The following is a 23,523-nucleotide window of genomic DNA, read 5'->3' as shown; positions in this document are numbered from 1 at the left end:
ATGCATGGATGAGTCAGCAGGAAGCTGGCTCATCAAGATAGGTAACAGAGCTAGAGCTAGTGAAGGCTTGGAGTAGGACGTGTGATCGGGAGCACAGTAGAGACAAATAATAGAACCCCACTGTCGGCTCCTTGCCAGGAATTCATACCACAGAACTGACCCTAACACCGTAGGAACCAGAAGTGGTGTGAAGACCGTGCTGGCTCTGGTGTCCTGAACCCTCTCTTTAAGCATTAACCCTCATTTTTCATACAACCACGAGATGGAAAGGTCACAATTTATTCTCTTTTATTTTATTTTAGGGACTTCCCTGAGAGTCCAGTGGTTAAGGCTCCACCTTCCAATGCAGGGGGCATGGGTTCAATCCCTGGTTGGGGAGCTAACATCCCACATGCTGCATGGTGCAGCCAAAAATTTAGAAAAAATAATAAATAAATAAAATAAAATATTTATTTTATATTGGACTATAGTTGATTTACAATGTTGTGTTAGTTTCAGGTGTACAGCAAACTGATTCAGTTATACATATACATATATCTATTCTTTTTCAAAATCTTTTCCCATTTAGGTTATTACAAGATACTGAGCAGAGTTCCCTGTGCTATACAGTAGGTCCTTGTTGGTTGTCTATTTTAAATATAGTCGTGTGTATATGTCAACCCCAAACTCCCAATTTATCCCTCCCCCCCCCCCACCTTTCCCCTTTGGTAACCATAAGTTTGTTTTCTAAGTCTGTGAGTCTGTTTCTGTTTTGTAAATAAGTTCATTTGTATCATTATTTTAGATTCCACATGTAAGTGATATCATATTATATTTGTTTTTCTCTGACTTACTTCACTTAGTATGATCATCTCTAGGTCCATCCATGGTGCTGCAAATGGCATTATTTCATTCTTTTTTATGGCTGAGTAGTATTCCATTGTATATATATACCACATCTTCTTTATCCATTCCTCTGTCGAAGTACATTTAGGTTGCTTCCATGTTTTGGCTGTCTTAAAAAGCGATACAATGAACATTGGGGTGCATGTATCCTTTTGAGCCATGGTTTTCTCTGGATATATGCCCAGGAGTGGGATTAGTGGATCATATGGTGATTCTATTTTTAGTTTTTTAAGGAAATTCCATACTGTTCTCCATAGTGGCTGCACTAATTTACATTCCCACCAACAGTGTAGGAGGGTTCCCTTTTCTCCACATCCTCTCCAGTATGTATTGTTTGTAGACTTTTTGATGATGGCCATTCTGCCTGGTGTGAGGGGTGGAGGGGAGGGGAAACGGGATGGGATAGTTGCTCTCGTCCTCCCCTATAGTGGAAAACATGGAGAAACAGATCCTACCAGTGAAAACCGTGCAAGCTGTCAGCTTTCAGCTCTGTTTCATTCCATTTATTAGAGGTCAGGCTAAGGGAAAGTCATTTTATTATGACACATCCTATTTGGAATTTCTCTGGGCAATTTGCTCTACCCTCTTACTATAATGGTCTCCAAGTAGCTCCGTCTCTAGACAGGACAGAAGTAGCTGTTCGGCTCTATTAGAACGCCCTGTGGAAGGCTTTCTTGGCTTCCTTAATGAACCAGGCTCCTTGGAGCCTCACTCACTCTATGTAAACCTCTGTTCTGACTTCGTTCCAAGAAAGGGTGCTTTGGGGAAGACCAGAGGCTCTGCATTCCTCCTTTTACTGCAATGCTCACCTCCGTGAAACTTGGCATATAAATAAAACTTCAAGAGAGTTTGGTTATTCCTGGGATGAGATGGAGATCTCTGATATTCTCTGAAAGGGGCTCAGGGTGAGAAAGTGCCCTGGGATTGGGCCATGTGACAGAGGATGAGGTGGAGGAGAAGTAATGGAAATAATCTGAGGAAGCAGAATTTCCTTTGGAGAAGAATGTGAATAAGCAAAGCTGCTTAAAGCATATTGTGATGAGAAATGTGGATACCACATTATCAAGAAAACATCTGAAAATGCCATTGGATCATGGGGATCTTCAAATTCTAACCAAAGCTCTCCTCATTCCCACTCTGTTCCCTCGTGACTTTGCTGAGGGCTGAGACCCTCCCAGGTCCCGCGTTATTGTTGCTTTTTGATCCATTCCCTGGGTCACTAGAAAGACGGGGGCAAGGGACTAGGCTGTGTCAAAGGCACGCTCCTCCATCCCTGCCCACTCTGGGCTAGGGGACTGGAGGACTCATAGGGATCCAGCCACCATTGGCGGCATGAAAGCTGTCCTCATGAGAAGCCCTTCCTAGTAAACAGATTTGAAAATGAATCAACACAACTCGATTAAATTCTCAGCTGAGGATTTTATAATTCTTGTGGGTCATTGTAGAATTTGCTTTTGCTATGCAGGCAGTTGATGAAGTGTAGGGTACTGAGCTGTTGTTTATCTGCACAATGATGCTCTGCAGTCTGTGGCCCCATAACTGAGATGCTATTGTTACATGCTGCACTTGTGCACATGTGTTTTTTTTGGTGCTTGTCCTTATGTCTTGTTTAGGCCTCATTTCCATTAGATTGTAAGGCAAAATCTACAATTCTTCTTTCTTTGGCACTCTTAACCCCAAGAAAGATAAATGAGTTTTGTATCCAGAGTGCTGAATAAATGTTGTTGAATAAAAGTTGTTAACCTCTAGGCTATAGTATATGTAGAATGAAAGTATGAATTATGTGAAGTCAATTGCTGATCTAATTTCTTCATGTTACAGTGCTATATACTTATAATTTAGTTAGAATAATGCTTTGTATTTAAACACATTTAGTGTATAAGTTCTGGTCACCCTTTTTTTTTTTAATTGCTAAGTATCCTCATTGTATTGCCACATAGGTAAACTTCTTAGAATAGATCAGAAAATGTAAAATAATTCAACTCTGTTGCCTCTCCCAGATTTAAGACCCTATTAGGAAGGTACCAGGTTCTGGTAGACAGCCTGGTCTCATCCCCATCCGAGAGACATACGCTAGTGACTATTACCCATGATAGGATCAAGGAGAGACCCATGTAGAGAAGCACAGACAAAAATGTCATGGGGTTCACAGGAGACAGCAAGCACATCAGTTGGGGAGATCAGGCTTTGTGAAGGAGATGGTGTAAGGAATGGGCTTTGAAGGATAGATAGACTTTCATTAGCTCCAGCCTGGGGACAGTTGTTCCAGCTGGTGAAGGTACAGGCCCCTGAAAAGGTGTGGGTATTAGGAGGCTGGGCCTAAGGGTTCAGATAAGTACAGGGATACAATGTCCCCTAGTCCACTTGGAAACATGAATTTTGAAGTAGGGGTAAACTGGGAGAAAATGATCATTTTAACAATAATAGCCTGCAAATGTGGGCTACCTTTTTCTCAGATGCCAGACGTTGTAGAAGTTCTTTGTATATGGACTGTCTTCTAATCTGAAAAAGGTCAGGTCTATTTTCGTTGAAGGTTTTTCATAAAAGAGCAATATTGTCAGAGCTATGATAAAGCAGATTTGTACAGAGATGAGGCACAGGGAAAGGCCAAAGTCAGGAAGAGCACTCAGGAGGCCATTTGTGTGTTCTCTGCCAGCTGTAATGAAGAGCTGAGTTATGCCAGCAGGAGCATGTGTGAAAATACAAAATTGGGTTGGTTTGGATCAGAAGTCATTTTAAACTTCATATTGCAGTTTCTGCTAAAAATTGGATTTTCTAACTCAAAACACTTCAGTGGAATCTTGAGGACCTAGACAGCCCATTTTCTATCTTAGATTCCTCCATTGGGATGTGGAAACCAAGAGTCTGGAGGGCTGACATCTCTTAGTAGTACCTGAGACAGAAATCCAGAGGCACAGACTCTTCCCTCATCCCTGCATCTTTCCTGTCCCCTGGTAACTGATGGGTCAAGATTGTCTCAGAAGATTGTTGACATCTTTTCTCATTTCATGTATTAAAAAGCACAGGTTCCTCAATTATTTAAGTTTTATGCTGCTATGAAATACTAATCCCAGTATTAACTGTCTTGCAGATTCCATTGTGATTGGATTTTGGGTTGGTCTCGCGGTCTTTGTGATTTTCATGTTTTTCGTGCTGACTCTGCTGACCAAGACAGGAGCCCCACACCAAGAGTAAGTTTGGGCTGTTCCTAAATGTCCGTTAAGCTCCACAGGGACCAGAAGAAACAGAAATGGGATCCGGGGCTGGGGTTGCTTCCAGTGGGTGGAAAGATGGACCTGGTTATGGATGTGCTGTCTGGACCCAGTGCCTGTTGTGTGGGACCTGCCTTCCTCCTGGTACTTGTCTCTGGGGCTCATTTTCAAGTGAACCCTTATGCAGCTGGGTTTCTTGGTCCTTTCCAGTAGTCTAACTGCTGATCCAGCCTCAATTTTTATTTTGAAAGTATTATTAATTGGGATGTTTTTTCTCCTTATTCCCAAAAGAATTTAGATGACTCACCAGACTGAAAACAGTGAAAAAAGACAATAGCAAAAATAGGATGAAAACTAGCTTAGAAAACGTTTTGAGGAGCAGAGAAATAGTTGTTACTGGATACCTGACTGAATTAATTATTAACAATAGTCACTGAATTCAGCATTAAGTTTCCTTGAAATGAAATAAAATGGAAACATTAAGGATTATATAATTCTCATGGCGTGGTAAAGAACATCCATGTTGGGCTTTGAATTTATGGAGGAAATGATTACATGGATGTTTAAAGAATGCTGAGTAATGTCACAACGTATCTGGTCAGTTATGGTTTGCAAAACACTCAGAAATGTTTTAGAGTATTTTCTTTTATCCCAACTCTTCCAAAGAAGGGAAAAATAATAACTTATGTTGGATACCTTATCAGTCAGTCCCAGCAGGCAACAGATAGCACACTCAAATTAGATAATTAGAAGAGCTTTTTTTAAAATTTATTTTTTATTGAAGTATAGTTGATTTACAATGTTGTGTTAATTTCTGCTTTACAGCAAAGTGACTCAGCTATACACATATATCCATTTTTTTAATATTCTTTTCCGTAATGGTTTACCCCAGGATATTGAATATAGTTCCCTGTGCTATACAATAGGACCTTGTTGTTTATCCAATCTATATGTAATAGTCTGCATCTACTAACCCCAAACTCTCAGCCCATCCCTCCCCGGCTCTTGGCAACCACAAGTTGGATCTCTATGTCTGTGAGTCAGTTTCTGTTCTGTAGATACGTTTATTTGTGCCATATTTTAGATTCCACATATAAGTAATATCATATGGTATTTGTCTTTCTCTTTCTGACTTACTTCACTTAGTATGATAATCTTTAGGTCCATCCATGTTGTTGCAAATGGCATTATTTCATTCTTTTTTTCTGGTCGAGTAGTATTCCATTGTATACATGTACCACATCTTCTTTATCCATTCATCTGTCGATGGACATTTAGGTTGTTTCCATGTCTTGGCTGTTGTGAACAGTGCTGCTATGAAAATAGGGGTGCATGTATCTTTTTGAATTAGAGTTTTGCCTGGATATATAGAAGAGCTTTTAATAAAGGGACTAGTCACAAGTTGTGGCCCAGGAAGAGGGTGGCCCCCAGGATAGTGCAGGATGCCAGGGCTCAGAACACTGAGGAGTAGATGCACTAGATCTGAAGGGGGTCCTGATTGGCAACCAGGAGTCCTGCAGAGAGGCTGGCTGAGAGGAACAATGACTCAGGTCAAGGGTCACAGTCCAGTGTGACCTCTCAGGGAGGGAGCCTCCAATAAATATCCAGACCTTTCTTCCCCTCTCTTACCCCTTTCTTACCATTGCTCCCCACTGGTGAAGCCCACACCACAACCAGTGGCCAGAGCCTCCATCAAAGGTCAGTTTCCTGGGGCACGGAGCAGGATGAGGACGGGTGGAGAGCGACCTGAGAGAGTAAGTGGAAGAAACTGAGCACAGATCCTCACATTTCCATTGGTGTCTCCCTTCATTCTCACATCCTGGCAGCGGCATTCTCATTGTCGTGTCTCATCACACAGTCTGTGGCATCTGCTGTTCAGTCTTCAGCCTGCACTTGAACTATAACAACTAGTTATAGGTAGAGGGAAGAGTTCAGCCCATCACGCACCTATTTTCAGACATTGAGGTCTGGAAAAAAATTTAAACACATGTTAAATGAAAAGAAAAGATCATTTTATTGAAGCATATGGAGATGCATGGTTGAGAATCTCTATAATAGCCACTAAAAAGCCACTAAAAAAATATGAACTTTCCCTTTTCTATCTCCTGTTCTCATAAACATCTGAACATGCCTTTACCTCACTTTATTGGTCCAGGAAATTTAAAAATATGGTGTGGATTACAGCAGTAGTAAGAGAAGCCAAGGACAAACTCAGATTAGGGTACATCTTGTAGAGTGGCCAGGGAATAATAACCCCCTTTATCTACCTTCTCCTCAGAGGGACAGATGGATTTTTGCAGGGTTATTGAGATCTATTTGTTTCATGTAGGATGCAGGTGATTTTACAGATGGGAACACCCTAGCCCAAAAGGGAACACGACTTCCTGTAATGATTAATTTTATTTGTCAATTTGTCTAGGCCATGGCACCCAGATATTTAATCAAACATTATTCTAGATGTTTCTGTGAAGGTTTTTTTTTTAGATGAGATACAATTTCTGAATAAAACTGATCATCCTCCATAACATGAGTAGGCCTCATCCAATCACTGGAAGGCGCTCCTAGAAACAGATGGATCTCACTTGAGCAAAAAGGAACTCTAGCAGAGGCCTGCCTTCAAACTCTTCCCTGGGTCTCCAGCCTGCCAGCCTAACCTACAGATTTTGGACTTGCCAGCCTCTACCATCAAATGACCCAATTCCTTAAAATAAAACTGTCCCCCTCCCCTACCCCGGATGGATGGATGGATGGATGGGTAGATAGATAGATAGATATAGAAATACACACACACACACACACACACACCCTGTCAGTTCTGTTTCTCTGGAGAACACTAATACATTTCCTTAACATTTCACATTGACCCTGGGTAGCTGAGACTTGAATTTCCAGTCTTCCAATAGGCAGTTCATCCTTCTAGTAGATGGTTTCTCTCTTGATGGTGATTCTGCATCATCTCAAATAACAGGGGTCATTGTAACTCTACATGCTTTTAATGAGGCTAAGGAGAAAGTCTAACCTTTTTTAATTTTTAGTACAATAATGGATCAGCCCTCAGGACCACATTTTAAATGCTTTCTTGAGTCTGAGGCAGTGTAAGACATGGCATTTGGCTGTAGTATATCATAAGCAAACTGACAGAAACAGACAAGTGGAAAAATCCCCAAATGGAGCAATTAAAAAGGATTTTAGATCTTAGTAAACTTGACATTTATTTGGCAGGAATTTTTTCTAAAATAGACATTATTTTTTCCATTCAGCCAACTTTAATATAAAACAATCAATTTTAAGTGTGCCTGTGATAATTAGGCATGGAGGAAAGAATGCTAAATCATTGAGACTAATAATAAAAGCAGTTTTTTAACATTTGCCACATGCCAAGGTCTGCTGATCATTTTATATGTATAATCTCACCAAGTCCTCACAAAAAGATGAAGTAAATCCTGTAAGTGTTCAACTTATAAAGTTTCCCACTTTACAGATGAGAAAAATGAGGCTGAACCACTCATATGATGATTCACAGGTTAAAAAACCAAACCAAAACAAACAAAACCTTTGGAGCCAGGCCTCAAACTAAAGTCTCTTTGACTCTAAAGCTCCTGTTATTAACACTACATTAAATTATCTCATGTCGGTAATTTTAAATCTCCTTATATTACAACAAAGATATTAGCAAGCAATCAGATTTGTTTTCTTTTATCACATATTGGATCAAGCATGGGCTCTGGAGTCAAACATTTCCAGATGTACTGGAACAGTTTACTAGATTCTTAACCTCTCTCTGCTTGAGATTCCTCATTTGTAAAAATAAAATAGTATCTGCTTCCTAGGAGTACTGTAAAGGTTAAGTGAGCTGATGCCTGTGGAGCTGCTGGTACACGCTGGGCTCACAGCGGGCGGCTCTCAGTGAAGATCAGTCCACCCCTGCGTGGCTGGTGGAATCCTGGGGAGAGCTCAGGGGTGCAAGTAAACAGCAGGAGGGAGAAGAGGACACCCATCCTCCCGCGAGACAGCCAGGCCCTACGCATTCACGTTGGAGCTACACATGCCAAAGTGTGGCTTCCTTCTACCCTAGCTTCACCTTGGGTGTGTCTCTCATGAAAGAGTAAGATGATTTTAGAAAGGAGACTAAGCAGAGAATCTTGGTCATGGCTCGGAAGGATGTCTGAATTCTGACTGCTTTATATAACAGGCTCTCTGGGCAGTTGGTCACAAAGAACTTCCTCAAGTAGGATATCAGGCAGTAAGTATCTTTTTGGAACATGACTCCGACATTCTGGTTAAGATCCCCAGTCAGGTGTGCAAGCTCTAAATGGACTAGTGTTGAATCTACCACTCAGTTCCATCTCCTCCTCCGTGGAGGCGTCCCGGGCAGGCTGAGCGTCTCCCTAGGAGCTCATCATTGCTGACACATGGGAAGAGCACAAGCATTCCCTTGAAAGAAGTAAGATACAAGGATGACAGATAGGCTTCCTCCCTGAAGTTTCCAACTTGGGATCATATTAGCATAAGAACTTCAATTTTAGAGTCACTGCCTACTCATTGGCTTCTGTTCAGGAGAGGATGTATCATAATCGGACTATGAGACAGTAACAAACAGCTCCGCGAATCTAGTAAAACACAACATGGGTTTACATTGTGTTCAAGCTACACGTCTTCTGAGGGTCGGCAAGGGGTGGACAGAAGCTTCTCCACTGTAGCTGCAGCACCTCCAAGGCTCAGCCTCCCGGGTTCCTGTGACAGGGAAGGGGGCATGAAGAGATCTCACACCTGTCCTTCAGCCAGGAAGTGGCACACACCCCTTCCTCTCACAGATCATTGGCCAGAAGCAGCCACAGCCACCTGACCGTCAGGCTGGGCAGGGTAATTTGTGTTCCCAGGAGGAGAGAAGAACCAGATATGAGTGAGCACTAGTAAAGCTGACCAAAGAGGGAGAAAGACTCTTATAAAGCTGACATCGCCTTTCTTAAAAGCTTCTAGGTCCAAGAAGCAGCTTTAATGGGGATTATTTTTCTCATGGAATATCTGCTGTTGTGTGTGGGGGAAAAAAAACCTCTTACCTGGATCCTTTAAAGACAATGAAGATAAAAGAACCATTTTTCCTGTGCTTTTTCCGCTAAGGAGCTATTTACTCTCTTTACCATCTTGTTAAGGTATTATAACCCCATTATCATAAATCTGCCAGAGAGAAAGAGTACGGGAAAGTTTTGGACCACATTTTTATGTTGAATATTTTGTACTTAAAAAAAAAAAAAAAGATCAACCCCCAGACATCATATACCTCAAATACCCTCCTTTTGTAGCCTTTGCTAAGTGCACTTTGTCCAGGTGGGGATGGTCTTCGTCTAGGAGTGAGGACAGGATTGCTCATGACCTTGTAAAAATGGAATTTACATTTTACCTTGAGTTGCAATTTTCCTGAATATGATACTCACTAAAGGAGGGGTACAGCGCACCTAAAAGCTAATAGCAAGAGAATGTCTGTGCTCAAGGTCTTTGATAATGACCGAGGTCACAGGAACCAGTTAAGTGCAGATGTAGTGCAGAGTGGTTCCCAAGGAAGACCCGCCATTCTGAAAGGTCTCCATATATCAACAGGTAAAAAATCCAACTGCTTTTTGTATCTGATTCAAGTTATACACCTTTGTTCAGGAGTCACTTTTAATTCCCCATCAGTTACAAGGTGTTTCCTGAGTGCACAGCTATGGGTGTGCTGAGGGTCATCCTAAGGTAGTAGAATCTTTCTTGCCTCAGAGAGACTGAAATCTCCCTGGCAAGTTGGAACTACCAACAAAAGCAACCAAAAGGCACTTTCACACACACACGAGGATTTGGTTGGTGCCTCTGTTAGGGCTTGTTACATGAGATAAGACTCTCAGCACAGGCTGTGGCTCCTGTGAAATGGTTATTATTATTTTCTCACTGGTGGTTCATCACAGAGTTTAGTAGGTCTTTGTTTGGCTTACGCATCTCTAAAAGTCCACTGAAAGTGACTGCTGGAAACACTAGGTTCCCACAGGCTGGACTGCCCACCACTTTTCATGACTGAGGCGAACCTGAGGATAGTCAGGCATGCTAAGACTCAGTACAGCAGCAGGCACTCCATTTGTAAAAACTCATCATAAATGTGGAAAATTCCTAAGGGAATAACCCAGAATCTTACGGGTGTTTTCCCTCTGCCAGCGAAGGTGGGAGAAGTCTGCCCTCCTCACCTGACTTCTCGTAGGGCCACAGAGGAAGGAGCACATCCCTAAACACTGGAGGTGGCTGTGCCTTTCACAGGAATCAGGGCTCTGGACCACCTGCAGATACAGCCGTCCGGTGCATTGATTGAGGGTCGAATGATGGCAAGGCCCTTTGAGAGATGCAAAGATGAATAGCATACAGCACAGCAGTATATGGGAGAGAAAAGATCATACCAAATAGCTCTGACATGAGACAGGAAGGGCTGTGTCCTGTAAGGCAAGGTCAGTAAAATCGAAAGGAGCACAGAGGGGGGCAGATTCCTTCCTGCTGGGAGATCAGAGAGTCTCCATGGAGGCAGGGACATTTGAGTTGGACAGAAAAGGACATATTTGATTTTGACAGAGAAGGGGTAGGAGGAACAGCACAAGCAAAGGCTCAGAGGGGGACAGTCAGGTCCCATATGGCCGGACGGTAGGGTTGGCGAGGGGACTGGTGGGAGTGGACACTGGAAAGGCCATGTGATGTGGGAGAGGATGGTCTGAAAGATCAGGCAGAAGAGTTTGGGGAATCAATGAAAGTTTTCTGAGCAGGGGAGTGTCATGGAAGCAAATGACATGTACTGCAAATGCCAGAGGACTGGATGGGTGCTCACGATGGAGGATCTCTGTTCTGGTACAGAAAATCCCACAGGTTCAGACAATACATGACACAACCCAGAGTGAGAAGAAGAAAAGACCAAGAATCAGAACAGTCTGAACAGTCTTTTTACTCTGGCTGGTAGAGTTTGGGGATGTTGCAATCAATAGGTTAGGTCCAAATTACATTCCTTATAACAAGCTGAAAATGAGGGATAGAGATTCTTAAATAAGTAAAACAAGTGATTTTAAGATTCTACCAAAATAAACAGTTGTCATTTTTCAAAAGTTAGGATGACACGGGAGAACTTGCAAACACGCTAGCTAGATCTCAGTTTCATGATGACAAAATATAGAATAGGTAGGAATGTGACAAAAATAATGAAAGGCACTAAAATTCTTGGTGATTCTGAATTTTCGAATTGTCTTCGTACGTTCAGTCTCCTATAAATACCATAGGTATTTACTAGATGGCTTGTAAGTAACAGAAATTTATTTCTCACAGTTCTGGAGGCTGAGAAGTCCAAGGTTGGGGTGCTGGTGGGTTCAGTGTCTGGTGAGGACTTGTTTCCTGGTTCATAGATGATGGGCTTTTCACTGTGTCCTCATATGGAGGAAGGAGAGAGGGACCTCACTGGGGCCTCACTTGGAGGATTAGGTTTCAACATGGGAATTTTGGAGGAACACAAACATTCAGTCTATAGTACAAATATTCTTCAGTATCCTTTCTTTTCTTTATGATACTTATAACATGATATTAATTGCTAGCTCAGTCAGCATCTCACAGTTTCTCATTCTTTCAGTGTTCCAGTTATTGAAGTTTATGGTTTCTGGTTTTAATTATCATTCTAATCAAAGTGGTATTTAAGATGTTAGCCCTTGTAATTTTTAGTTTTCACAGGTGTAACCAAGGCTGTGGAAGAACAAGTTGATTTTCAATTGTTTCAATTGTTCTGATAGTTGCCAGTGAGCATTACTTTTCCATATGCCAACTGAGTTTCAGAGGATGGGAAACTCGCAACTAGCCTCTTCTCTCTGTCATGGCACTCAGGTTATCTACCAGGACGTGTTTTATAAGGTTGGAAAGACAGCCTTAACAATATGGCACATGTTTCCTGAAAACTGAATTAAGGCAACATCAAGCAGCAGAACCCCCCCTGCCTAATTAGTGAGCATCCTTTGCTATTCCAACATTAAGTGTACAAGAACATTTTCAGGTGTGACTCATGAGGGCTAGTCTGCTTTAAAGACTGGGTAACCACTGGGTGGGGAGAAAGTTCACTGGGCTTTCTTGAAGCCATTCTTACTGATAAATGGTGGGAAGTCTCCCCCGTGGAACCTGAGTCTCCTGCAGCCTCCAAAGTGGGCCAGTTATAGAAGGTGCAAGATGTTCTTGCAGTAGCTCTGTGGTCTGTGAGCTCCAACAATGCAAGGCAGGGGGCGCCATAGAAGACTCTAGGACAGAGCTTGGGGGTGTGGAGAGCACTGCGGGTACAGTCAGAGATAGTGCTTCCCTTGGCCAGAAACAGGTGCAGGGCAGTCCTAGATGTGGCTAGTTTGCTGAATCTCTTGTATCTCTGGAGCTGGAGTCACACTCAGGATCTCTAGTAACAGACCGTCTGTCTATTATGGCTCACCAGTCCTTCTTTTCAGCCTTACCTGGGTATGCCCTCAAATTGATTGCCAACCCTGAGTATGCCCTTGAATTGATTTCCCCAACTGTAGGAGAGGCCTCCTGCCAAGGCAAGAGTTGCTTGAGTTTTGCGATCTCTTCATGATTGATGCATTCATTCATTTAACAAAAACTTAATGAGCACCTACCCTATGCCTAGTACCGTGCTGGGTACTGAGGACATAGACAAGAAACACACAACACCTGCCGCAAGAGCTGATCGTCTTAAGAAAGGTGCCAGACAAGTAAAGAAATGGGCTTAATACAGAGTGAGAAGGCAGATGGAGAGAAGCACCCAGTCCTCTGGGAGAACATCCCAACTGACTGGAGGAGTCAGGGAAGAAGGTGGCACCTAAGATGATTCATGAAGGGCCAAGAGGAATTAGGCAGATGGGTTCCAGTTTCAGTAATGGCAGAGTAGCATGTTTAGGTATAACCTTGCAGATAACAATTTAAAATCTGGACAAAGGACTTCCCTGGTGGCACAGTGGTTAAGAATCCACCTGCCAGTGCAGGGGACACAGGTTCAATCCCTGGTCTGGGAAGATCCCACATGCCACGGAGCAACTAAGCCTGTGCACCACAACTACTGAGCCTGCTCTCTAGAGCCCACAAGCCACAACTACTGAGCCTGTGTGCCTAGAGCCCGTGCTCCACAGCAAGAGAAGCCACCACAATGAGAAGCCTGCGCACTGCAATGAGAAGCCCGCACACTGCAATGAAGAGTAGCCCTTGCTCACCACAACTAGAGAAAGCCCGTGCACAGCAACGAAGACCCAATGCAAGCAAAAATAAAATAAATAAAATAAAATCTGGACAAAATATAATGAATGACTACTGGAAGGTATTGGAGAGTGAACGTTAACAGACAAAAACAGAAGGGAGAAGGGCTTTTGGCCCTTGAAGGAAGGAAACTTCAATAGTTTATGTCTATGGTAATATGGCTTTTAACCTGAAGTCTGCCAATCCACAAACCTGGTATATCTCTTCATATATTAAGGTCTTCCTTAATTTCCCTTTGCAACATTGAAATTTTCAATGGACGGGTCTTACACATCCTTTGTTAAATTTATTCCTAAGTATTCTATTCTTTTTTTTGATGCTGTTGTGAATGGATTTTTTTTTCATTTTCTTATTCTTTATTACCTGTGTGTAGAATACAATGATTTTTGTATAAGGTCAAATGAAAAGAAAGTTTTTCTTCTTTTTTTTTTTTTTTTAACAACAGTCCTGGAACAACAGGATAAACATGTGGGAAAAAATGAACCTTGACCCCATCTCAACATAGATCATAAACCCAAAGTAGAAGCTCCTAGAACAGCTCTGTCCAATAGAACTTTCTATGATGACAGAAATGTTCTCTGTGCTGCCTAATTAGGTGGCCACTGGCCACATGTGGCCATTGAGCACTTGAAATGTGGGTAATATGACTGAGAAACCAAAATGTAAATTTTACTTAATTTAAATGTAAATAAATAGCCATCTGTGGTTCGTGGCTATTGTATTGGTTCTAGAAGAAAACAAAGGGTTTGTGATATGGGGGTCAACAATTACTTCTTAGAGAGGATATAAAAAGCACTAACATAGAAGATAAAAGTTAATAATTTGAAGTTAACTGAAATGTAAAGCTTCTGCTTATCAAAATACATCTTTAAGAAAATGAAAATGCAAGTCGGGCAAAATTCTCACACACAGGCTCCTCACAAAAGAAGATAAACCAATAGCCAATAAGGGCATGAAAAGATGCTCAATATTATTAGACATCAGAGAGATGCTCATTAAAATCACACTGAGTGTCACATCACTCCCACAAGAATGACCGACATTACAAAGATGGAGAGCACCCAGTGCTGACAAGGATGTGGAACAGCTGTAATTCTCATGCGTTGTGGAGAGAGTGTAAGATGGTACAACCACTTTGGAAAACTCCGCAGTTTCTTATAAAGTTAAGAAACATCTACTATACGACCCAGTAACTCTACTCTTAGTATTTGCTCAAGAACAATAAAAATGTGTATCTACAAAGAGACTTGTCAAGAAAGTTCATAACAACCCCAAACTGGAAACAACCCAAATGCCCTTTAACAGAAGAATGAATAAACAAATTGTAGTGTATTTGTACAACAGAATATTACTGAGCAAGAAAAAGGACAAACTACTGCTGCGTGCGACATCATGGATGAACCTCAAAAGCATAATGCTGGGCAAAAGAATATAGGTACAAAAGGCTATATATTGCATGCTTCCATTTGTATGAATTTCAAGAACAGGCTAAACTAATCTGCAGTGATAAAAATCAAAACAGATTGCCTCTGGGAGGTGGAAATTGACTGGACATTCAAGAACAGGCAAAGCTAATCAATGGAAATAGAAATCAGAGCAGTGTTACCTGAAGGGGCTGGAAATTGAATGGAAGGAAACTTTCCAGAAGAAAGGAACTATTCTATATCTTGACTAGGAGGGTGGTTACATGTGTGTATATATCAATAAAAACACATTGAATTTTACATTTAAGATCTATTGATTTCAGTACGTAAATATTGCCCAACGATGAGATGAATAGTAACTGAATAGAAGCAAGCTGTGTCCGTGATCACAATTTTTCACATACAGGTTTTTTTAGTTTATCAGTCAGGGAAACAAAAGAGGAAGAACAGGATGGTCTGTTGAGTATTTAATGTTTACCAGACTCTAAGAGAACAAAGGTGGGTGTTTCCCTTGTTCTCAGGAAGGGAGAAACAGACAGATTGCTCTGTTACCATACCCAGAGATCATGGGGAAAGAAAAGAGCGGGGGTGGGGTGGTGGGTGGGGGGTGGGGGGGGTGGTGAAACAGGGAAGGCATCTTAGTGTCTATCGCCTGGGCTCTGCCCTGGGGAGGGGCAAAATACTCTTGGTCTTCTGTACCTTTGTTCTTCAACAAGCGGCGGGGATGGTGGTCAATGGACTCAATTTAATCCTGAGAACATGTAGCCTGGGTTATAGAAGAGCTGCTGTACACAGCTGGGTTTCTGGGTCGGCCTTCATACTCAGCTGAGACTCCAGGCAAGCTGGAAAGCTAGTACTCAGAGCTTCTTAGCCTGGAATTGGAGGTGGTGTGACCCCAGCAGTCCTAACCATGCTTTTTCCAAACATGTTAATACCCTCTTTTCCTAGTTGACATTTTAGCTTCTTAGGTCACAGGTTGCTGGCACACTCATCGCTGTTCTCAAACGTCTTTTAAACTTAGGTGAAATGACAACGAGGGGAAGAAAATCACTTACTGAAAGATAAGACCTATTCCTATTAAATTTGCATTAAAGTAGAATTCCATCAGTCTCTCTCAAATGATTTTTCTCTGAATCCTGAATACATGACCTAGTGAATGTCATACTCCTGTGTCAATCATTGATCTTCACATCACCTTGTGGAGTGGGCAACGAGACTGGTTAATCAGGCTTATCACTACAAGGAAAAACTCAGGCTTCTGAGAGGAATTCCTCATCTGATGTCACCCAGGTCATCACAGCAGGAGATAAATCTGATATAAAATTCCCTCTGCTGCCTGGATGGCAAAGCTTCTAGGATTGCTGAGCCCTAAAATCCAGGTGATTCTTGATAATTTGGAAGTTAGTTTTTTCTTTTTTATTGAAATAATACATAATTTAGTAGGTGAATGCTTGGCTTCAACTACACTAAGTAATGAGATGTTTGCTTAAATTTTTCTTCAGTTTATATTTATTTATTTATTTATTAGCATATTTATTGGAGTATAATTGCTTTACAATGGTGTGTTAGTTTCTGCTTTATAACAAAGTGAATCAGTTATACATATGTTTCCATATCTCTTCCCTCTTGCGTCTCCTTCCCTCCCACCCTCCCTATCCTATCCCACCCCTCTAGGTGGTCACAAATCACCGGAGCTGATCTCCCTAAGCTATGCGGCTGCTTCCCACTAGCTATCTATTTTACATTTGGTAGTGTATATATGTCCATGCCACTCTCACACTTTGTCACAGCTTACCCTTCCCCCGCCCCATATCCTCAAGTCCATTCTCTAGTAGGTCTGTGTCTTTATTTCCGTCTTGTCCCTAGGTTCTTCATGACCTTTTTTTTTTTTCTTAGATTCCATATATATGTGTTAGCATACGGTATTTGTTTTTCTCTTTCTGACTTACTTCACTCTGTATGACAGACTCTAGGTCCATCCACCTCACTACAAATAACTCAATTTCGTTTCTTTTTATGGCTGAGTAATATTCCATTGTATATATGTACCACATCTTCTTTATCCATTCATCTCTTGATGGACACTTAGGTTGCCTCCATGTCCTGGCTATTGTAAATAGAGCTGCAATGAACATTTTGGTACATGACTCTTTGAATTATGGTTTTCTCAGGGTATATGCTGTCACTGTTTGCAGATGACATGATACTATACATAGAGAATCCTAAAAATGCTACCAGAAAACTACTAGAGCTAATCAATGAATTTGGTAAAGTAGCAGGATACAAAATTAATGCACAGAAATCTCTGGCATTCCTATACACTAATGATGAAAAATCTGAAAGCGAAATTAAGAAAATACTCCCATTTACCATTGCAAGAAAAAGAATAAAATATCTAGGAATAAACCTACCTAAGGAGACAAAAGACCTGTATGCAGAAAATTATAAGACACTGATGAAAGAAATTAAAGATGATACAAATAGATGGAGAGATATACAATGTTCTTGGATTGGAAGAATCAACATTGTGAAAATGACTCTACTACCCAAAGCAATCTACAGATTCAATGCAATCCCTATCAAACTACCACTGGCATTTTTCACAGAACTAGAACAAAAAATTTCAAAATTTGTATGGAAACACAAAAGACCCCGAATAGCCAAAGCAATCTTGAGAACGAAAAACGCAGCTGGAGGAATCAGGCTCCCTGACTTCAGACTATACTACAAAGCTACAGTAATCAAGACAGTATGGAGGTTAGTTTTTAAGATCAGATTTTTCATACCTGTAACTTGATTCCATGTCCCCTGCCCCATGAGAACTTGGTCATAAGTGCTGTATCTTGAGTGATGGGATGGGAAAGAAGAGATTTAAGAACTGAAATCACTGAGATTACAGACTCCAGGGCCTAATTGTTGTCAGGTTCTATTCTGGATTTGCAAGTGTTCGGACATGATTCTTGACCTTACGGAGTCACTACCTGTGTGGGAGTCGCCTTTCTATAAATCTGGAAAGGATGGTGATTAAAGTAGGTGGGCTATCAGGTTATTCAGTTTGCCCCTGCTCTTTCTGTCAGGCACTCGTGGGACTCATTGAGAGTTACTTTATTCATCCATTCACCAATTTATTACCATTGAATTGCTAATTTGTTCCACACTAAATGAAACAAGGATTCAGGAACTGGAGTTTTTTCGCACTCTTATCACTGATTGTGTCAATCAAGCAGTAAATCTGACCCCTCCTTACCTTAGCTTATGCCTTTGTGAAATGGGTATAATAATTCTTGGCCTAAGTGACAGCATGGGTCAGTTTTGAGAATGGGGTGAGATAAATGGATATAACAGTGCTTTGACAAACATGAAACTCACCCCTGTGAGATAGTATTGTTGTTCAGGCTGGCCTGTTGTCTGCCAGTGGTTCCAAACCTGACCATGAGTAGTGATCCTTGGGGATTCTATGAAACTACAGACTACCCATCCCCACCTCTGGAGATCCTGAGGGACTGTAACCCAGAATTCTGCGTTTTAAGAAGCACTTCAAGTAATTCTGATGCAGATGATCCAAGGGTCCCACTGAGAAACACTGGTGTGTGATGCAGAATATCAAGGATCCCTCAGCAAAAGGTCTCTTTTCAGGATGGTCCAAGGGCCCTCACCTTGTGACTTTTGCCTTGGCTTTATTTGTACATGTTCAGAAGTGACATCTCTCAGTTCTGATGTTTGTCTGCATGCGGTGTACAGGGACTTGCATTCCATAGATGCCAAAAACCATGATTCTGCAGGTAACTAAGCTGGAGTGTAAGCAGTCTTTTATTTTGCTTTTGTTTACAGCAATGCAGAGTCTTCAGAGAAGAGATTCAGAATGAACAGCTTTGTGTCAGACTTTGGAAGGCCACTGGAACCAGATAAGGTCTTTTCTCGACAGGGCAATGAGGAATCCGGGTCCCTCTTTCACTGCTACATCAATGAAGTGGACCACTTGGACAAGGCCAAAGGTGGTCTCCAGACCACAGCCCTCGACAGTGAATTTCAACTCCAGGAAGCCATCAGACGCAGTGGGCGGCCAGAGGAGGAGCTGAACAGGCTCATGAAATTTGACATCCCCAACTTCATCCACACGGACCAGAACTCCTCCTTTGGGGAAGATGATCTCCTGATTTCAGAACCACCTATTGTTCTAGAAAATAAGCCAGTTGCCCAGACCTCACACAAAGACTTGGATTGAGAGGCATGTTTTGTAAAGTGTCTTCCTGAAGATGTTGGGTCTGTCTTTGTATAGCAAGAAATCTTCACTCACCAAGATTATGTGTGTTTGTGTATGAGATACAGAGAGAGAGACAGAGAGACAGAAAGACAGAGAGAGAAGAGAGCCCCCTCAGAAGAATGCTGATTAAGCTGAGTGTTTATACCTTTAAACACATTTGGGGCTTTTTGGGGAACCAAGTATTTACACTGTCTCATCCTCCTTGTCATTGAAAAACTTGGTCACGTATTCAGTGTTAGTGTTCTTGAATGGGGTTTGGCATATTGCATTCCTACCTGCCACTAACATGCTCTACCTTCAGCAAGTTGCTTTGCCTCTCTGGGCTGCTGCCTTTTTAACTGTAAGGTGAGGAGTCTACGGTAGATGATCCATTCCAGTTCTAATATTTTGTGAATTTATTATTTTGTATTCGGATGAGGCTGGATATACCCAAAGCAGTATAAACCAGGCCGCTGCCTCTTAGCTCTTGTTGTAGCATCCCCCAGGTCTGTAACTCCCACTCAACCCTTAACTGAGCCCAGCTTTTGTCAGAGGCCTGAGCATCTACCAGGACGTCAGGAGTCTCATTTCTCATGGTCACTGTGGCTAGCATTTCTATTGCTTGTGCGAAACAGCAGTTCTTAGACCCTACAGCCACCCATGCTCAAACCTGGAGACAACCCTGCCCCTCCTCTCCTGGGATGAGTACCAGTTCATGAGTACCAGTACATTGTAGGACAATCCTGTCCCCAGAAATGTATAGAATGTTGTCAGCTGGAGGAGGGGAGGTGACTCCTGTGTCTCTGTGTTGGTGTAACTGTGTCTGGTCGCACTACTCTGCCATTGGCTAGTGAACAAGAAGAGTGCTATTGCCAGGCTGTCTGTTTACCTGACAGATGTGGAAGTAATGGTCATGTGGCTAGTGTGTGGGCTTTGAGCTGGGATGGTGAATGGGTTATAAATACCCCATCAACAGATATTCAAGGTGGCCTGGGGCAACCCAGAGTTAATTTCATGAAGGAATCAAACCTGCACACTGTTTTGGAAATGACTTGGTTTTGCACAGTCACGTTGCATGCATGTCCAGCTGCTAATCTCTGGGTGGCATTTTCATTATGGATTTGTTTACCACCTGTCTTGCTTAAGCTGAAAAATAAATCCATATATTGCACCAGAATTTTCTCAGCTTCTTTGTTTTCACATATCCAATTTTTCATTTCATTTAAAAATGATTCCATGTTTATAATGTCTCAATTTCTATCATCTCTAGGATCCCAGTGGTCTGAGTCATGCACCAGATTTCATTTAGGAATTATTCCACCAAAAGAAACCCCTTTCCCATAATGTCTTTTGAGGAAAATATTATCCTTTAAGAATCTAACACTAAACAGTAGGACAAAGCATGGAACATTTCTTGTAGTTAACACACAGTCTTGCAAAAAGAAACTTGCTATTTTCATTAAACTTGCTATTTTCATTCATTAAAATGTTGATTTTTAATAACTTTTACTAATGCAAATATTATTATTAATAACTTAAGTAACAAAATTTAAACCATGGGCTATTTATTATTAAGATTTAAAACTATTTAAGTGGTATCTTATTTAGAAATAGATTTATTAGATGACTGAAGGATATTCAAAAGATAGAAAAATATCCATGATGATACCATCATTTTTGTTAATTAAATGTCAAGAACTGTGAAAGGTCTCAGATTTGACCCCTTTTGAAAGCTAGCAAGTTAGCATGACACAGTTCTGTGGAAACTGGCAGAAGACACAAGACTCCTGGGTCAGAGACAAAGAACTTTATGACCACACAGCAGGCAGCACATGAATCATCATGTTCATTGGTTCCTGAATCATTTCCTGTTGCTGTTGTAACAAAGGACCACCAACTCAGTGGCTTAAAGCAACCTACATTTATTCTCTTACAGTTCTAGAGTGCAGAAGTCTAAGATCAGTGTCAGTGGGCTAAAATCAAGGTGTCATCAGGGCTGTGTTCCATACGGAGGCTCTAGGGAAAGATCCATTTTCTTGCCTTTTTCAGCTTCCAGAGGCTGCTCACACTCCTTGGCTCAAGGCCCTGTATCACTGTCACCTCTGCTTCCACTTTACATCTCTGTCTCTGACCATCCTGCTTCTCTCCTATAAGGACATGTGTGATAACATTGGATTACCTACAGTAATCTCCCATCTCAAGATACTTAACTTAATCACATCAGCAGAGTTCCTTTTGCCATGCAAGGTAACATATGCACAGGTTTTAGGGATTAGGAAAGGACATGTTTTGGGGGTGGGGCATGAATTATCCTACCACATTCTTCTCTTTGGCCCCAAAGATTCATGTCCATCCCACATGCAAAATCCATCCATCTTATCCCAACATCCTTCAAAGTCTCAAATATTACACCATGAAATCAAAGTCCAATATATAGTCTAAATAGTATCAGCTCAAAAGTCCCAAATGACATCATCTTATTCATCTAAGTCAGGTATGGGTGAGACCCTTTGTATGATCCATCCTGGGGAAAAATTCTCCATCTGTGGACCAGTAAAACTAGAAACAAGTTATCTGTTCATAAAATGCAATGGTGGGACAAGCATAGGATACCAGTTCTAGACATTCCTGTTCAAAAAGGGAGAAACTGGAAAGGAGAAAGGAGTCACCAGTTCCAAGCAATTTCAGAATTCAACTGGGCTAATTCCATTAGGTTGCAAGGCCCGTAAATAATCTTCTGTGGCACATGGCTGCCCTCTGGGCCTGCAGCTGTACCCTTGAAATTGTCCTTCCTTTTTCTTGAAGGGTATTTGTAACTGAGTAGTTTATCAACCTGTTCCCCGAATGTAAAATTTGGGGGAGTCTGCCAGCCTTCTTTCCTCTTGTTCTGTCTCTGTCCCCAAGTTGGCAGTGTTTCTGCTGGTATAACATTCTCAAGAACATTGTGAGTCTCCTCAATATGTCACATGTGCTCATTCCATCAGACAAGAGGCATAAATTGCATCACAGAGTCATTCTTTCTTGAGGCAGGGTCATGACCTTTGGTAAGCCAAGCCAGTCAGGGTAAGGCAGCTTCTACTTTGACCAAAGGGCAATTGTCTAGAGAAGGAGGCACTAGTGGGTCAGCATTCCCAGCAGCTGGGAATGACACACTGGATAGTAAAATCTGGGTAGGACACCACCAGCACCCTTATAAACAATAACAGGTGACATTTATTGGGCACTAAGTGGCCTCTGTGTTAAGTTAATTTTTTGTAAACTTACGGTGAGAACTCTCAACACAGAGGCTTAAAGGATCCTTTTAAATAGGAGTTAAGTCAGGATACTTCTCTGCTCAAAATCCTGCAATGGCTTCTCATTCCACTCAGTGAAGAAGCTGGAGTCCTTGCAATAACCTCAAAGCTTTCTTCCCCCCACCCCCTCGGCTGGTCTCATCTCCTGTCCCCCCATCCCGGCTCACTCTGCTCCAGACACACTGGCCTCCCTGCTGTCCTGCGAAGACAGCAGACATGTACCCTTGGGCTGTTGCCCTGGCCGGTCTCTCTGTCTGGAACACTCTTGCCTTAGATATTCACATGGCTCCTCCCTCACTTATTTCAAGTCTTTCCTCAAATGCTTTTTGTTGTAGGTCAGATCGTGTCTCCCCCCGGCACCAAATTCATATGCTGAAGTCCCAACCCCCAATACTTCAGACTGTGATCTTATTGGGAAATAGGATTGTTGCAGATGTAACTGGTTAAGATGAGGTCATTAGGGTGGGCCTTAATCCAATATGACTTGTATCCTTATAAAAAGGGGAAATATGGACACAGAGACATGCATAGAAGGGATGATGGATGGGAAGATGTAGAGAGAAGATGGCCATCTACAAGCCAAGGAGAGAGACCTGGAACAGATTCTCCCTTCCAGTGTTGATTCCAATCCTCAGAAGGAACCAACACTGCTGACACCTTGATTTCAGACTTGCAGCCTCCAGAACTGTGAGACAATAAATTTCTGTTGTTTAAGGCACCCAGTTTGTGGTTCTTTGTTACAGAAGCCCTAGCAACAAATACCCCCTTCTCGATGTTCTTAATGAGGCCAACTCTGGCCATCTCACTGTAAATTGTGGACTGCATTTCCCTTATCTCTGCCCCAGCACCCCCATCTCCCAGACCATATTCTATTGCTCTTTCTCTACAGTGCTTATCACCTATCATACTATATAGTTCACGTGACTATTATGTCTGTTGTTTATTTTCTGCTCCTCCTACTAGAATATAAATTCTGCAAGGACAGGGATCTTTATTTTGTTCACTGATAGGTCCCAAGTGGCTTGACCAGTGCCTGGGACACAGTCAGTGGTCAATAAAAATTGGCTGGATGGAGGGAGAGACTGTTTCTTATATTTACAGGTCAGAGAACTAAGGACCTGGGAAATTCAGTATTTTGCTCGGGCACAGAACCAGTAAATGGCCAATTAAGCTGGGTGTCAAGTAAATAG

General features: G+C 41.9%; 1 protein-coding gene across 1 annotated transcript in view; it reads left to right on the top strand.

Annotated features, from left to right (window-relative positions):
- MRAP2 (melanocortin 2 receptor accessory protein 2) overlaps positions 1 to 19,022 on the top strand; it is a 36,691-nt gene extending 17,669 nt beyond the window's left edge. The window contains exons 2-3 of the mRNA XM_060115318.1: positions 3,977 to 4,076; positions 18,629 to 19,022. Of these exons, the coding sequence (XP_059971301.1) occupies positions 3,977 to 4,076; positions 18,629 to 19,022 (494 nt within the window). The remainder of the gene's footprint in view (positions 1 to 3,976; positions 4,077 to 18,628) is intronic.
- Positions 19,023 to 23,523: the final 4,501 nt, after the last annotated feature.

This window comes from Mesoplodon densirostris, chromosome 12 (genome assembly GCF_025265405.1).
Source record: "Mesoplodon densirostris isolate mMesDen1 chromosome 12, mMesDen1 primary haplotype, whole genome shotgun sequence".
Classification (NCBI taxonomy): domain Eukaryota; kingdom Metazoa; phylum Chordata; class Mammalia; order Artiodactyla; family Ziphiidae; genus Mesoplodon; species Mesoplodon densirostris.
Note: the sequence above shows the minus strand (reverse complement) of the source record. Positions and strands in the feature narration are given on the sequence as shown.